Here is a 16158-nt window from a genome sequence, read left to right as displayed (position 1 = left end):
AGCAGCAGAAATGTGGAATTGTGAATGCATATTGTCAATGGCTTTGTGTAATAACAGCATTTGAATTTTTTTAAGGATTAATTTTAAATGTTGCACTCAAATGCATATTCTGATTCTGATCCACAACTAACAATTCCATTTGTGTTATAACTAACAACTACAAAATATGTTACTTCACACTTTAGCATGGGACTTCTTACTTGGGATCTAAATATTTGATCTATTTTTGTCATTTCATGGAATGAATTAGGTAGTTTTATAAACCAGTGGTTGCTAGTGGTTTATACAGCATTATATATATGTATGTGACATATCCTCAGCTTTAAGCCTGAGAGCCACTATTGTCTTAGCAGAGCTATATTAAAGCACATCAGTGAGGAATCTGAACATACATAAAGCTGTGTATGTCACTAAGTATCTAGAGTGGGCTTATGAGACACTGATTTTGTACGTGCAAAAAAAGATAATTTCATTTTTTTAACTCCCATAACAATACTTTCAACCATAGCAAGGATGAGAAATGTTAATTATCTGATGAGAAAACTGCCATGGGAAACCTGGAATAAAGTATTTTATGCTGTATTTCAAGCCTTTCACATGGCTTGAAATACATACATACATATATTTCACGTATGTAACAGACACAGGCAAATGGTCTCAATTATTAGTTTATAGAAATAATGCTCCTTCAAGACAACTTCCCTGTCCAAATTCCTTCCTATCTATCTTCTCTCTTTTGTTTTGACCCTTAAGATTCTGTAATATCTTCTTCTGTCCTGGAACTTTTCAGGAAATGGCATAATGGCTCCAAAGCTCATAGATTCTCACAGTTGCATGAACACATATATCTGCTCTATACAGAGTTACTGCATAAACAGTGTCTCAGCAGATGGAGAAAAGGATATTTCTTGTTTTGTTACATCCTGTTAGATTCTGCGTATTATTTTCTCATTCTTCCAACTGGAGGCAAGTAATGAGTGTAACTCTGACTTCCTTCAAATCCATGATGGGCCTTCAGCGTCAATGCACATGCTGGGAAAATACTGCGGCTCCTCACCTCCTGCAGAGCTTTTCAGTTCCCACAACTCCCTGTATTTTTGGTTCTACTCAAACCACACCATTACAGCTGGAGGTTTTACTGTTCAGTGGGAATCTCGGGTTCCTGGTAAGTTTGATGAAATGTGAAGTAATTCAGCATCTTCATGGCTTTGGATGAAAACAAATGACTTATTTCCTTTGATTAGGAAACATTAGGAGCAGTAGGACAGTATTTTACTAGGGAGTGAGGCTGAAATGTAGACATATAAGTCACTTTAAAATATTTAAACTCCAACTCTAGGCCTCTGCATGAATAACTTTCTGCTGTTTTTTAAGGCTGTTTTATACCTCCTGTGGGAATCCCTCAAAAAGCATGTGTTCCTGGAGATGCCGTTCTTCTGATTGATTAGTTCTCTCTTCTCACAGAAGTATCTAGTACTTTGAGCAAGCAAGTTACCTTTTTTTTGCCACTGACAATTTACAAGAGTCTAAAGAGTTTGTACCATGCTTTCCAAACATGATAGATTGTTGGGAATTTGATTTTAAATTATGTGTGAGCTTTTTGGTATGATTTGCTGTACATTTCTGCCTGCATTCTTGGTAATGCCACTTGCATGATTCTTCCAGGAGGCCTGGCAGTGCATTTCTAGAGATAAAATCCAAATCATCTTGTGCAACATCAAACTCACTTCAATGTTCTGTGTATTGTTGAGAAACAAAATTGTGCATTGGGTTGTGTCTTGAAAGAACCATAGAGTAAAAAAAGTATAGAAAATTCAGGGGGGGAACGGTTTCTTTATTTCCAGAAATATTTATTGAAATGCTTTTAATGTGATTTTTGGTGGTTTTTTTCTTTCAATTGACATCATTAGATAGATAATTACTAATTGACAAATATGGATACTGAAAAGTGAAAACAGATTTTTTTGGGGGAAAAAAAACAAAAAAAGCAAAGAGGGAGAGAGGTATAGGTAGAGGTATAGAGAGGTGACTAAACTAGCTATTCCTCAGGTACAACACACAAGTTACCCCTACCATTGCCAACTGTTACACTGAGAGGTGTAACAGTTTTATTACAGATATATATACAGGTATATAAAACAGCCTTCCCTGTAATTAACATTTTTTTTTAATGAAAACAGTCTTGTGCTAGGATAAAACATGGAGACTATTTACAAAGTACCGAATTTCAGATTAATTTTGTAAATTCAATCCAAAACACAGTGCTTTTGATCATTCTCCTAAAGATATTTCCATCATCACTGGGAAAGACTCTTTCTTTTACTGTGCAAATCAGGAAATATTTGGAGTTCTGCTTTTGTAATTGAGTTGCAGAATTAATTGTAAAATTTAAAGAAAGAAGTAACTTGTTGGTTTGTTTGCCTTGATCTTTGTTTTTGAATTTATTCTGGATCCCAAAGTGGTACCTAGTTTTGACACTACAGGAGAATTCATCTTCTGACCTGACATGTGGTGTTAAAGACTGTGTTCTTCCATGTTTCTTTTCTGTTAGAATGTGGTGGTGAGCTGACAGGTACTTACGGCTCGATAAGCTCTCCAGGATACCCCGGTAACTATCCTGTAAACAGAGACTGTTTCTGGACCATCTCCACCAGTCCTGGCCTCCTCATCACATTTGCTTTTGGCACGCTAAGCCTAGAACACCATGAAAACTGCAGTTATGACCATTTAGAGGTAAAGTGTAATTGTGGATTATGACAACATTTTATGGCTATGTTACTGCAAAACAAGATATTTCAAAACTTTTTGTACATACAGAAGGGGACTGTTTGAAAATTAAATCCTGGGTTGAAATGTTCATTTATACTTACTTATTCCAGCCATCAATGCACAATCAGATACAGGCAGTATAACAGAAAGGGGATGAGATCCTGCTCCACTGAAGTCAGTGGAAGTCTTGCGACTAAAGAGGATGGGATTCAGGCCAAATACCTGGTGGGAAGCTTTCACTTTCTTACAAAGTTCAGTCTCTGAACTCCTTGTCAACCCACAGAGAATTAATCAGCCTAAGGTAAACTATTAGGGAAAGGAATTTAAGATTAATAGATTCATATTATAGTACAGCCCATGACTTGATGTGTAAGCTTAGGGCTTTTTCTCAAGTGCAAAGTAATGGTTACAGAATTCACCAATACCCAGCCATGGAAATGAGAAGCTGGTTTGGAATAGCGTGTTCTCCAAAATTGTGCAATGCAGAGCATGATTTCAGGAAAACGGTTCAACAGTAGATCTCCTGATACTCTCCCTTTCACAAAACCCTTGATGACTCTCCTAGGAGCACCATCACAGCTATGCTGGTGGGTCTGTTTCTTGGTTCCTGTGTGTTTGGAGGAAACTTCCTATGAGCTTTCCCTCCACCCACCGTCTACAATATCTCCTGGGGCCCCCAAGATAATTTTAAGAGTGTTGGTACTGTTTACAGTTGGCACACATCTAAACACTGATCTATCATTCTGTCTAGATTCGAGATGGTCTTCTTCCACAAGACCCTGTCCTTGTTAAATACTGTAGCACTGGATCTCCACCCCCACTCCAAACCACTGGTCCATATGCATGGATTCACTTTCACTCTGATGACTTAGTTACTGATAAAGGCTTCCACATTCTCTATACAACATCTCCTGGTAAGTAAAATTCAGCATTAAAAGTTGATCTGTGACATTCCCAAGATATAGCCAACAACACACGAATGGATGTAATTAATACTTGCTATTTAATAATACAGAAATCCTCTTTGATTTGCAGCCGTTGTACAAAGGCAGCCTAAACTGAAAGAGTTACCATAATTATGAATATCTCAATTGATATCTTTTTTTCTTAATATAGCAGATCCAAGTTGTGGAGGAAATTACACGGATAGTGAAGGGGTTATCACATCCCCTTTCTGGCCTAACCCTTATATCAACAACCGACAATGTATCTACATTATCAGACAGCCAGAGGATGAAAAAATACACCTCAACTTCACCCATATGGAGCTGGAGAGTCACACTGGCTGTTCATCAAGTTATATTGAGGTGACTTCTCTTAATCAGTTGATATGAAAGGTTGATTAATGCGTGTACAAAACCATGCTGCATAATTTCTGTCCCAAGGGCCGCTGCAGAAATAGGTGTTAATCAAAGGACTAAGTATACCGGTTTATTAGGGTCCAAAAGTCACAGGGGCTAAAAGAGCAGGACTGTACATTTGGAATGAAGCAAAGATAAGAGAACAAGAAAATCTGTCTAGCTTAACACTAATTCTTAATCGGTTGTACATAATTAAGGTGGAGTTTGGACCTTTGGTAAATGCATGTCAAATGCAAGAAAAATAGAAATAATACCATTTGCACTATGCAGCATTTTCTGGAGTCATGGTGTTATACGGAAAATCTTGTTCTGGCACAAAAAGGAAGCACACCATATATATATTTATATATACATACATATGTACATATATACATATGTAAAGCCAGGAGTTTATTGTTAGCATAACTGAAATCTTACAAGTCTAATTCAAGAATTGTTTTTACTCTAAATAAAATTGTTATAGAAAAAATAATAGTACAGTTAGAATGTTTCTATATGGAAAATGTAATAATACAATAGTAATGTTGATACTAACTGAGATCCACTTGAGGTGATTTTTATGTTTGCTTTTACACCTAGCTCTCTCTTTTGGTCTGCACAGCTTCATGTTACATCTGAATTTACCACTACTAGTAAAGGCACTAGTGTGCCTTTTAAGTACACTAGATACCATTTCTTAATTTTTTTTTGTTATCCCTAAACGCAGTTTTGTCCAGCTCCAGGTCTACATTTCTTTAACTGACTGCGGGTGAGGTTTGGCATGGTGCTGTGCAGGCCGGGGGCTCCTGGGGGCCGTGGGGGCTCCCCGGAGGGGCAGAGCCTCACAGTCAGGGCCTGTCCCACTGCCCTGGCCAGGGAGCAGGGCAGCCCTAGGCATCGGACACCTCCCTGGGGACAGGGATGGGCCAAGGTCAGGCTGGGACATGGACCTGCGGGTGGGCTCAGCACAGCCCATGGCCGGGCAGGGCAGGGCTGTGGGGAGCTGGAGACTAGCCCTGCTGTAGTGTTGCTGGGGCAGGGACTCACGGCCCTGGGGGGCTGACATGGGGTCCTGGGCCATGGGCAGGGTGTGGGGGCCCCAGGGGAAGCAAGGCTGGGCCAGTGAGTCCTGGTGGTGCTATCAGGGCCTGACAAGCTCTTTATGTTGGTGGACTGTGCCCCTTCTCCTGTCACCCCGTCCCTGTTCTCCTCTGCGCCGCGCCCCGACTTGCCACGTCTCAAGTCGTCTGCTGTCGTACCCGGCCTGTATTTCTCCATACAGTCATAAATAACTCATCCTACATGGAATGACTGCTGGGTACTGCTGTCTGTATAAAACTGTGGCTGTACTGCACAGAGGTAAACAGAAATAAAACAAACTGGGCACAGACACCCGGTTGATTAGTGAAGGTGCCACCACAGCTGAAGCAGGTAGGAGCAAGCCCTGCGGCCCCAGCACAGAGCTGGGTCCTGTGCTGCCGGCTACGCAGTTACATGGCAGTGGGGTTTGGTTTTGTGCTTAATCGCTTCTTGACTAAGCAAGGAACAGGGCCCTGTGAGCTCCATGCAGTTAATCTGTTTTTAAAAGATGTTATTGTGCTGACATAGTTCCCTTCCCTCCTCCTCTAATTCAGAGACTTTGGTTGGAATGAAGTGTAATTAATTTCTGAAATGAGAGGGGAAGTGTGTTTAATGAAAACAGACAGCTTTTGTTTGTTTGGCCTGGTACTCCTTTTGCCTAATTGCTGGCAGAACAGCAGTTAAATTCACAGCAGCCAGAGAAACAAAACCATTTCTGTTGAACGCAATCAGTTTGTATTAGTTCAGCAAGGCATTTACCTCGCTGTTTGCTGATCAGTCACAAGCTGTTCAGTTTCCCTGTGTTTCTGTCCTCCTCTTCTTCCTGCCCTCTCACTCGGTGGCTCAGCCCAGTGTAGAGAAAAAGGACCAACATTTTTCTGACCAGGACAGTCGGTACGACTAAAGCACTGTGCTCTTTTATCAAGGCCTGATTTTCCACATATGCTTTTCCAAAATACTGTTTCACTGGGTTTTATAATGAAGTTCAGCTAGGGAGATAGCTTTTGGGTGTTTAAGTTACTTTAAAAGTCACTCTCCGACAATTGTTTTGTCACTTTGAAAAGGTTCAGATTATTCCCATCCCTGGCGATACCAGGAAATCTGCAGAGTTTCCACAGGCACCAGACACAGCTTGCAGGCACTTGCTCAGGGAGGGTGTTTAGTCTTTTACTAAGGAAGGAACAGCCTGGGACCAGGGATCTGCAATAAGAAACTAGAGACAATAAAACTTATTTAAGAAAGACTGTGACATGGTGCTGTAGAGGTAAGGTGTTAGCCAAGACAGCTCCTTTTCCATGCCATCCTTTTAACTGGCCATAGGAGACATTACTCACATGGTTTAGAGAACCTGTTATTTTTATCACTACTCACTGGGCTTTATAAACCAAAAATGTAAGGCAAATCAGCTCAAGAAAAAATGTAAACTCCTGTGAAATATAGTTCTGGAAACTTCCACTGCTGTCCAAAGATTTTCTAAATATTCCGGCACAAATTCTGATCTCAGTTGCTCCGCTGTAAATCCAGAATAATTCTGTCACCTTAAACTCAAGTTCCAGGGAAATTAAAAATATCTGTTAGTGAGAAAGCCATCTCACCAGCTTGAGATTGCCAAAGCTGGGCAAGCAGGCCAGCCACTGCCTGCTCACCAAGGCACCGACAAGGGTTCCCTGCCTTCTCTCCCAGTCCGTGGAGGAATACAGCTGAGGAGGAAAGAAGAGGTCATGAGAGGGGACCTGAAAGCTGGATGTCCCTGGCTTTGCCAATGATTTCACTGGAATGATTTTTTGGGGTCGACAGCATACAGGTGCATTTAAAAGCAGCTCCAGCTACATGAGCTACCACCACTTTTACAGCAGAAAAGAGCTGTTTTGTTTTCAGGAGAATCTGTGGGAGAAAAATTGCATTTTTTGCCTAGGCAAATAGCAGAGGACCTGTTTTTTGGACTTTAGCTTGTTGGCTGCCCTCTTGGAATGAGGTGGGCACCTCAGAGGGTGTTCAGAGCTCCTTGGCTTATACCAGTGCTCTGCCTGGTCCCCTGGATGCACCTATTCTTACTCATGGACTGTGGGTTCAGGGCCTGAAGTTTGGAGGTGCAAATACCTCTTTCCCTTCTAGTCCCCTTGATAATCAGGATTTATAATCAACTTCTGGGAAAACACATAAGATACATTTCTCCCTTGATTAGCAAATTGATTGAGGTCAGTAGAGTGGCAGTACAGAAGGTAAAAGCTGGAAGTGATTCCCTGATGTAGCTTCATTGTCATTATCATGCATTGGACCCTTCAGATAAAGTAATGGAAAGACGTCAGTATACCTTTTTACTGCTTTAGGGACTCAGAGTTGCATCTCCTGTTAGTGAGCTGTCTGGCTGCACTGATGTATGGGTGTGATGGGACATGTGCTTGTTCTGGAGAATTGCCATTGAAAAATCACTAGAAGCTTCATGGCCAGAGCAAGAAAATCACAAATACCCCTTTTTTTCCCCAGCAGATTTTAGTCCTGGCAAAAATTTCATAGCTATTACTGGTGAGCACCTTTCCTGTCTCTTTCATACTAAAGGTGCCAGTTTTGGAAGCATAAGCCCAGATTGTACTAAAGCTGTGGTTCACAGAGATCTGTTTCATCCTAACGTCCTGTGACAGTAGCATGTGTGTGTGTCTTCTGTGCTGATCATCTGATCCTTTGAGCTCTCTTAAATCACGTGCTTGTGCCAATTACTGTGATGGCTCTTTGCCCCTCTTGTAAATAAGTGAAATAGTTACTCCTTTTGTTATTTAGCAGCTCTTGTGAGATTATAATTTTATCCGGATATCAGATCCCAACGCTTTTATGATCTGATGTTTTTCTTTTTTTCTTTCTGATGACTAGGTTCGAGATGGTGACAGTGAGATGTCTCCTCTTATTAGCAAATTCTGTCATAGTACACTCATGTCTCCAATCACTTCTACCAGCAACAGTCTCTGGATCACATTCAAGTCTGATGCCTCTGTGCAAAGGGCTAGCTTCAGGGCAATTTATCAAGTTGGTAAGAGGAACTGGTGACTTGCACAGTGAACTGATCTGTAATTTGGACACTTTAGTCATTTCCGTGCTATATTATTCATATAATGGGTGTAAGACAAACTTCAGAAGAAAGGAAAGAAAAAAATAGAGTCAATTTATTTATTTATTGCTACTTTTAGAAATGCTAAGGTGATGTCTGCAGTAGGTCTGTTGTAGGCACTCCTAGCATGTTTGCAAATGCACACCTCATTGCTTCTATTAATGATAAATCACTTACTGCTAACATACCAAAGATGATATAGCTATAATTCTGCCTAAATCTTTTTACTTTCATTTTTCCTATCTTTTAGTTCTTAATCACCAACAAATCTATCTGTGTCTGTGAAACAAATAAGTCAAATCCATTAGTTTTCATGGGCACAGTTAGATTGGTCTTCTGTATATACAAGTTTGTGCTATAGTTAGAGCAATATGTTCTTTTAAATATGTTCTTAATACTACTTGGATGATCAGTAGTAGATGCTGTAAGAAAATAGGTGTTTAGGGGTGGTTATCTTCTAATTTCATAGTGATATTTGATGGACATCACATTATACATTCCTTGAAACCATTAGTCACAAGTACTGATTCTTGGTGTCTCTTGGCAGCCTGTGGAGGCTCCTTGTCTGGAGCAGGCACTATCCATTCGCCTTACTACCCCAGGATGTCCCCTCACCCAAAAACCTGTGAATGGATTATCTCCCAGCCAGCTAGCAAAGTGGTGATTCTTAACTTTATCGACTTTGACATTCAAAATACAACCACTTGTGACTCTGACTATATTGAGGTAAAGAATAATACACATATCCTATGAATAGTAGATAGATTCTTATCTGTATGTTCCTTCTCATACTCATCTCCGCCAGAGCAGAACTGCTTGACAGGCAAGCACTTCTTACAGCAGTTATAAAAGCTTTTCCAGGTTCATAATGGGATCCCAAACCTTTTCTTGGTTCTCCAAAGATGATATGACCATTTTGATAATCAGAGACGAGTATCAGGTGTCTTTAAATAGACAGACCTGGTTTTGGAGGTTTATGTGCCACTTACTGTTGTGGGTGTCAGATCTCAGCTTTTCTCCATCTGACATGCTTTGGGTGGGAGAGTGCTTCTCTGGCAGTCATAAGGTTGCATTGTATGTGTCTGTAGTAGAAACCATGCTGAAGAAAGGGTAGGGTTTGACTTACTACGGATCTCTTTTATACGGTTCTTATGAATTCATTTATGCTTACAACTTTAATATAATAGAAATTTGTATGGGATATTTTGAATACACTGTTCTTCAGGTCAGAGATGGCAACAACACAGACTCTCCCCTTTTGAAGAATTACTGTGGTACAGCTGTACCATCTAGAGTGCAGTCTACATGGAACAATCTCTATATCAAATTCAGAGCTTCCTCTCTTACCAACCTTGGCTTCAGAGCTGAGTACTGGCCATTAGATACAGGTAAGGATTTTTTTGTTGTTTTCTGTGTAGAGTGTTGGGACTTTCCAGATTTTCCTGTACATTGAAAACAGTTGGCCATCAAGTTTTATGATGGTGTAACGGGAGATAAATTCTGAATCAGTTACTGTGTAGTATGCATCGAAGAAAAAAAAGACTATGAAATTTCAGAAAGAAAAGTAACCAATTTTATAAGTGCCTAACTTTTTAATAAATATATCATTTAACCTGATGTTTTAAATCTCTACAGTATGTGGAGAGACTCTCACTGGACCAGAAGGAACCATTACAAGTCCTGGTCACCCAGATGTCTACCCACATGGTATTAACTGTACCTGGATTATCAACATTCAACCCGGCTACCTTATCCGCCTGACATTCACTTCATTTAACTTGGCATTTGATTATAATTGCAGAAAGGATTATCTTGAAATATATGACAACAGCACTGTGCAAAAATTGGGAAGGTGAATATGTCCATTAGCCTACAGAGCTGAATTACTGTAGAGTGAGGACTGTTCTATAGGTTTCGACATCCAATTTTCTTCCTTAAACTTTGTGTATAGATTAATTTCTCTGCATTACAGAAACAATAGCAGCAATTTCACTGCCTAGGATAGTAAAGGCAGCTTGCTTTCTTTGAATATGGAATGAGAACCACATTTAATAAATATTATACTGGGAGAAACTAACTTGCGTCACAAGGACAGCTTTTTTAAGGACAGGTTTCAATAGCTGGCATTTTCCAGCTCCATTAACATTTTGATTTGTGGGAAATAAGTTCAAGGACATTAATATGCCCCAGAAAAGATGTGCTTTGAAACACTTGCAGAAGTGAAAGAAAGATTACTTAAAAGATTGTGCATTTGGATCTCAGCAAAAACTAAACCAAAGTCTACTTTTTATATGATTTTGCTTTCACTTTCTCCTGATATGTGATTTTATTTTAGAGAAGAATCTTTTCTTTTTTTCCCCTTCACCAATTGGGGTATACACAGGGTTTTTTTGCCATCCTAGAATTCAAGAACAACTGAACTACTTGGGAACAGTATCCAGCTGCAGCTACAGACTGTAAAGTAGTTGGCTGACATGACAGTGTTTTGGAAAATATGGAGCAAATGACTCTCATATTATAATGGAGAGCATTTTGCAACCTTAGTCTTCGGCCAGCCACTCTGAGCCCTACAAAAGAGCAGAATATATTATAGGTACATCACAGAATAATTTCAATAAGAATTTGACAACTTGATGACCATTTTCTCCTCTGACTTCGCCACACAAGTTAGATTTGTACCTTTATACATGTAGTGTGCTATTTAGTCCCATGATGCAGGGTATATGCCTGGGATCTGTATCATCCAAAGGAGAGATTTGTGTATGTGTAGCTGTTTGAACTTCTCAGGAAAGCTGAATCCTCTTCCAGTAATACAGACATTTCATAAAGTACTGCCATTCAATTTGGGGCATCTTTTTGCTGCAGGTACTGTGGAAGATCAATTCCACCATCTCTCACTAGTGGTGGCAACATGATGATGTTGTACTTCGTGACTGATCACAGCATTGCATCTGAGGGCTTCTCAACTCATTATATCTCCCTGGATGCATCAAAAGGTAATATGTCAGTCTGATAATTATGCAAATTAAATGTTTTCAGCTGTCACTGTAAATAACCACTACAAGAAACAGAAACATTATTTTCTGTGTTAACAGAAGACTGCCTGGTGTCTCTTCTACCCCTTCTTGTTTATCCTGCTTTATTCACAAGCTTTTTCCTCCCTAGTAAAGCAGAAAGCAATTTCTGTAAGCAACACTGCTGTTTTCTTTAAAAAGCCAGTAAAAGCTGACATGGCAGAACTGCATGAATTATTTAGGAAAAGTATTTTCCAAATTTGCTTTGTCTGTTCTGAGCTGAGTATGTGTGATCTAGGAAGCTGAGCAATCGTGGACAACTCACTTGAATGGGAGACTCTCAGATGCCATAAAGATTAATTTAGTCCCTATTAAGGTGCAATATTGATGATGGGCAGAGAAAGGTCATATAGGATGAAATTTGATAAAGCAGCAAAATAGCCTGAAAGCACAAGCTGGTTTTTTCATTATGGCAGAGTGCAGCATTTCTGTCTCCAGAACAGTTCAAGGCTCCTGTTATGCCTTAAATCTGTTCTTTAAGTATCTCCTTTTAAGGGGCCAAGACATACATCAGTGGGCTAAAGACTACTGAAGAGAGGAATGACCGTTCATTCCCTTAGTTCTCTAAAGCAGAGAAAAACTGCGAAATTACTCCAAATTCTAATTGATTTGAAAGTTTTCCAGGGTGGGGGCACATCTGTGTTTTCAAACTATGCTGAACGCACCATACCTAATCCAGTGTTTGCACCTCTCCAGCACTGAGAGCGTTTTAGCAGTGACTGAGCTGCACTTGAAAAAGCAGCCTCTTGGTGAGAGACTGTAACTACCAGTCTTATAGACCCAATAGACATGGGTCTGCTATTGTTCCCCTCACTGCTAAACACAGGTCTGTAGCAGTAGAGGATTTATGTGGGTAGAGGGACAAGTTCTGCCTAGCAGTATTAAACCACAGAAGAGGTAGAGGGGGACGATGAAAAAAAGTAAAAATGAGAATACATTTGTAGCTGGGTTATTTGTGTATCCATCATTAACCAGTTTCTAGCTGGTTTGTGTGTGTGAGTGTAGGCTACAAGGGATTTATTAGATGAATACCAGAAATTCATAGTACTCATCTCTGCAGCCATAAACTACCAATGGTTGCTCATTGTTTGCTCTTAGTTTCTTTAATAATTTTATTTTTCCTACTTTCTGAGTTTCTCCAACCTGTTTAAAACCAGCAAGATTTCCAATTTCTACCTTGTGAAAAATAACTGCTTTCTTGGTAACAGCTTGGAAAATTTGGCTATTATTTCATCTCTCAAGCATGTGTGTAGGCGAGACCAGTACAGATTTTGCCACTGTTTTTTTTTTTCACTACCAGATAACTTATAAATCCAAATAATCCATTTTCTCAGCTGCCTTCATTCATACTGGAGTTATCTGGCAGGGAAACCAAAAGCCAGTAAAAACAATTAAGATTTAATGAGAACTATTCCAGGGAGGAAATTTCTATTTGTTAGAAAATAGTAAGCCAAAACCCAAGTTCTACTTTTAAAAATCTTTCCAAGAAAGACTCTGTAGTTTGAAAACTGAGTTCTTACTAGTGAGAAATTGTGACATGATCAGCTTCATAAAGAAAGTCTTTTGTGGGCCTGTTTTTGCAGCTGCCGACTGTAACTTCTGGAAATGTGATTGTTGCTTGTTAATGTGATATTTTTTCTTTTACTTTACCTCAGATTAATATTTCATGGGTAGATTTGATTCCTTCCTAACTGTTCCTATAGCAGCTCTTCTCACAGTTCATCAAGATCAAAATATTCTTTACTCAACATTAATCTATATTTCTGTCTCTGTGTAACCCTAGCTGTTTCTCTGGTTTTGTTAGTTATCTCATTGCTGATGAACCCCAAGATTTTCTGTCCAGCTTCACTACTCTGCGTCCTCTCTTCCATATTCCCCTCCTTTACCACCACCATGGTGACTGGATTTTCAAATCTTTCATCCAAAGCGCTGCTATATGCATCGTGTGAGGTTCAAACTTTAACACCACTGTCCCTGGAATGGTTTCAAACTATGCCTTAAAAATGCAAGGCTGTCTCCTCTTTAATACTATGAACAACTAGAAACTGTAGAAAATGTTTATATGAAATAAGAACTACACAGTATCTTAATCCAAACTGTAAACAACAGGTATGATTTTCTTTCCCCATAATTAACACAGATATCTTTACCACTCTTCAGCTAAACTAGGCTAACTCTCAGTTTATTCTCACTCAGGCCTAGAACTATGATCTCTAGAATAAATGCTTTTTCACTTCAACCACTATAGTTTGCATAACTATGGCAAAGTAGCAGATAACTACTGAAACTGAGAGTAATAACCCTATAGAGAAGTTGAAACTACAATCTGTTTTCTTTGCAGAGATTTGTTTCTTTTGGTCCCAGCACAAGCATAGCAGGACTATAAAGTTGTCAAAAATACTGGATTGCTAACATTAATTTTGATTAAGAATAAAGTGTTTTGAAGCTGCTATGGCCTGAGAGAAGGCAAACACATATGTGTATGTGGACTTTGCTGTGAGAAGCAACTCCCCACTTCCCTGAAATCATATCAAGTTTAGTTTTCCCACTGTGAGGTGTTTAGGCCTGATATTCAACTTATGTATATCCAGTTACACTAAGGTAGCATATTGCTGAGCATAATCATATCTGAGAGATTTACCAAAGCTATGGATTTTTTTTTCTTTACATCTGCTGCCTATTTTCTTTTTTTTTTTGCTAAGGAAAATATGGTTCTAATAATGTTTCTTGTGCAGTAAGAATCCTTCATACTTTTGAGCTCTGTTTTCTTAGCCAGCTAGAGTGTAACCAATATCAGAACTGGTCAAAGCTGTTCTGGTTCATATTAGATGTTTCAATAGGCTTTTGCCTGGAGTTAGTTTGCAGAGAATGAGCTATTGAAAAGATGGACAAGATTATCACAAAAAAAAAAAAGGGATAAGTGGAGTGAAAAAAATGTTTTTATGTAAAACAAAACTAATTTCCTTCTCCATGCATCTTGGCAAACAATGTTTTTCTTAGCATGGTTTATTTGTGTTATATTAATTTTTTGAAAAGTAGTCTGAAAATAATGGCAAAGCTATATTTCCTAGTCAAAAGATTTGAATGCCACGAGATACAGCCATGGCCATGGTCCATAAAGTGCAAACAATTGTTTTGGCAGTCTGCCAGCTAGTAGCTGTGAATAGCTCATATGGCAAGAATACAAATGGAAATCCTTCAGTCAAATATCATGCCCATATGATACTCAGTTGTTTAAAATGTATGTTGCGCACTTAAACTATCTGTACCTCGGATGCTTAGTTCTTGGCCGTCTTTCTGTCTTTTAAAGGGGAAAGTCACGTGGAAAGCAAGGTAATATTTGGATTTATTTCCTAGAGTCCAGGTCTCAAATATCAGATAGACGAATGTCACTACAGCCATCTAAGTGTTACGATAGATTTCAGGGTTTTCTTTTGCCCATCTTGGCTGACCACACCACAAAGAACCCATGTAAAATTATTGAAAAATCTTTGAACGGACTCAGTCTTTCCTGGAAGTGTTGCTCAGGGTCTTGAAAGATCCAGGTCACAATTTTTCAACAGGAATAGCACTAGAGTCAGTGTATGTATTTTATTGTCCTTGACTTCTTCACGAGTAAGTGGGAATTTATTTGTTTTACTTTGAATTGGGGTTTTGGGGAGGATTTTTTTCTTTTTTTCTTTTTTCATTTTCTTTTTTTTTTTCATTTGTTTGTTTCATTAAAGAGGCTTCATTTCATCCTTTCTGCTGAGAAAAGTCAGCCTTAACAAGGTTTTTAGCAGATTGCCTTCCTGATAGAGATTTTATTCCTGGTCTTTCTCTGGCTTTGGTGAAAGATAGGATTTTTCCTCCTTATCATCCAGAATTGTGAACGATATTATTTATCAAGAGGGGTAACTTGGTTTTAAGTAGCTTCATTGTGTGGTATATGTTAGCTGACAATGACTGACTGGAGAAGTCAGAGTTTGAGAAGGATGAAGAAAGAAGGAAAAACATTTGTGAACTCATGGACTTAGAAGTGCACCTGAAGGTCATGTATAGATGTGTGTGTCTTCTTTACTGATAGCTGAGTACAAGTTGAGATCTCAGTTCCCATCTTGCTGACTGAACCCAGTAATTATTAGGAGGATGTTGCCTGGTTTTTCTCTGCAGCCGAATGAGCAAAGACAGGAATGGAAAGTAATGTCGGACAAATACGTGCGTGCAGAGATACAGGGCATGGTTGAACGAGTCTGAGCTAAGACAGAAAAAAAAGCTGAAGTCCTGCATGCATCTTGGGCATCTGCTCAGCTCATCCTGAGTCTCAGGAAAAAGGCTCAATCAGCTGGCAACTGATAACTTGTTAGGCCACTGTAACTTGGTTATGTTTGATCAGGGTATTAGTCTGCCTATGTATGCCTACATATGTGTATACGCCTCTACAGTTTGTGTGTTTATGTGTAAATCAGCAGAAGAGAGTCGGAGATTCTTTTTGAACAGCTGTACCCAGTGTTTCTAAGGTGTTTGGGTCTGAAACGGTAGGACCTTTGTGTGCCTTCTTGGTAAACATTAAGCCCGTTAGCATCTGCCAGCAGCAGTAACAAAAGGCCCTGAAGTGCAGATGTGCCTTTCCATTGCCTGTGGAGAGGCATATACTTCATGTGGTAGTTTCTCCCTTTTTTTTCTAAACATGCATAGTGTTACGTAAAAGTCTAATTGTTAGGGATCCCAGTTTTCCTTTGGCAGAGTGAGATCGAAAGAAAATTGCTATTTTACATACGATACTATAGTTTTATTTTTGATTAATTAGAAT

At 39.3% G+C, this 16158-nt stretch overlaps 1 protein-coding gene across 1 annotated transcript in view; it reads left to right on the top strand.

Annotated features, from left to right (window-relative positions):
- The window catches only part of CUBN (cubilin), a 147179-nt gene that overhangs the window by 16584 nt on the left and 114437 nt on the right, over positions 1-16158 (top strand). Inside the window, exons 14-22 of the mRNA XM_009275697.1 lie at positions 931-1165; positions 2552-2733; positions 3521-3683; positions 3886-4076; positions 8058-8214; positions 8840-9018; positions 9518-9680; positions 9928-10144; positions 11158-11288. Coding sequence (XP_009273972.1) covers positions 931-1165; positions 2552-2733; positions 3521-3683; positions 3886-4076; positions 8058-8214; positions 8840-9018; positions 9518-9680; positions 9928-10144; positions 11158-11288 — 1618 coding nt within the window. The remainder of the gene's footprint in view (positions 1-930; positions 1166-2551; positions 2734-3520; positions 3684-3885; positions 4077-8057; positions 8215-8839; positions 9019-9517; positions 9681-9927; positions 10145-11157; positions 11289-16158) is intronic.

The sequence above is a fragment of the Aptenodytes forsteri genome, unplaced genomic scaffold (assembly GCF_000699145.1).
Source record: "Aptenodytes forsteri isolate BGI_AS27 unplaced genomic scaffold, ASM69914v1 Scaffold172, whole genome shotgun sequence".
NCBI lineage: Eukaryota > Metazoa > Chordata > Aves > Sphenisciformes > Spheniscidae > Aptenodytes > Aptenodytes forsteri.
The sequence above is the reverse complement of the archived record's forward strand: the minus strand, read 5'-3'. Positions and strand labels throughout refer to the sequence as shown.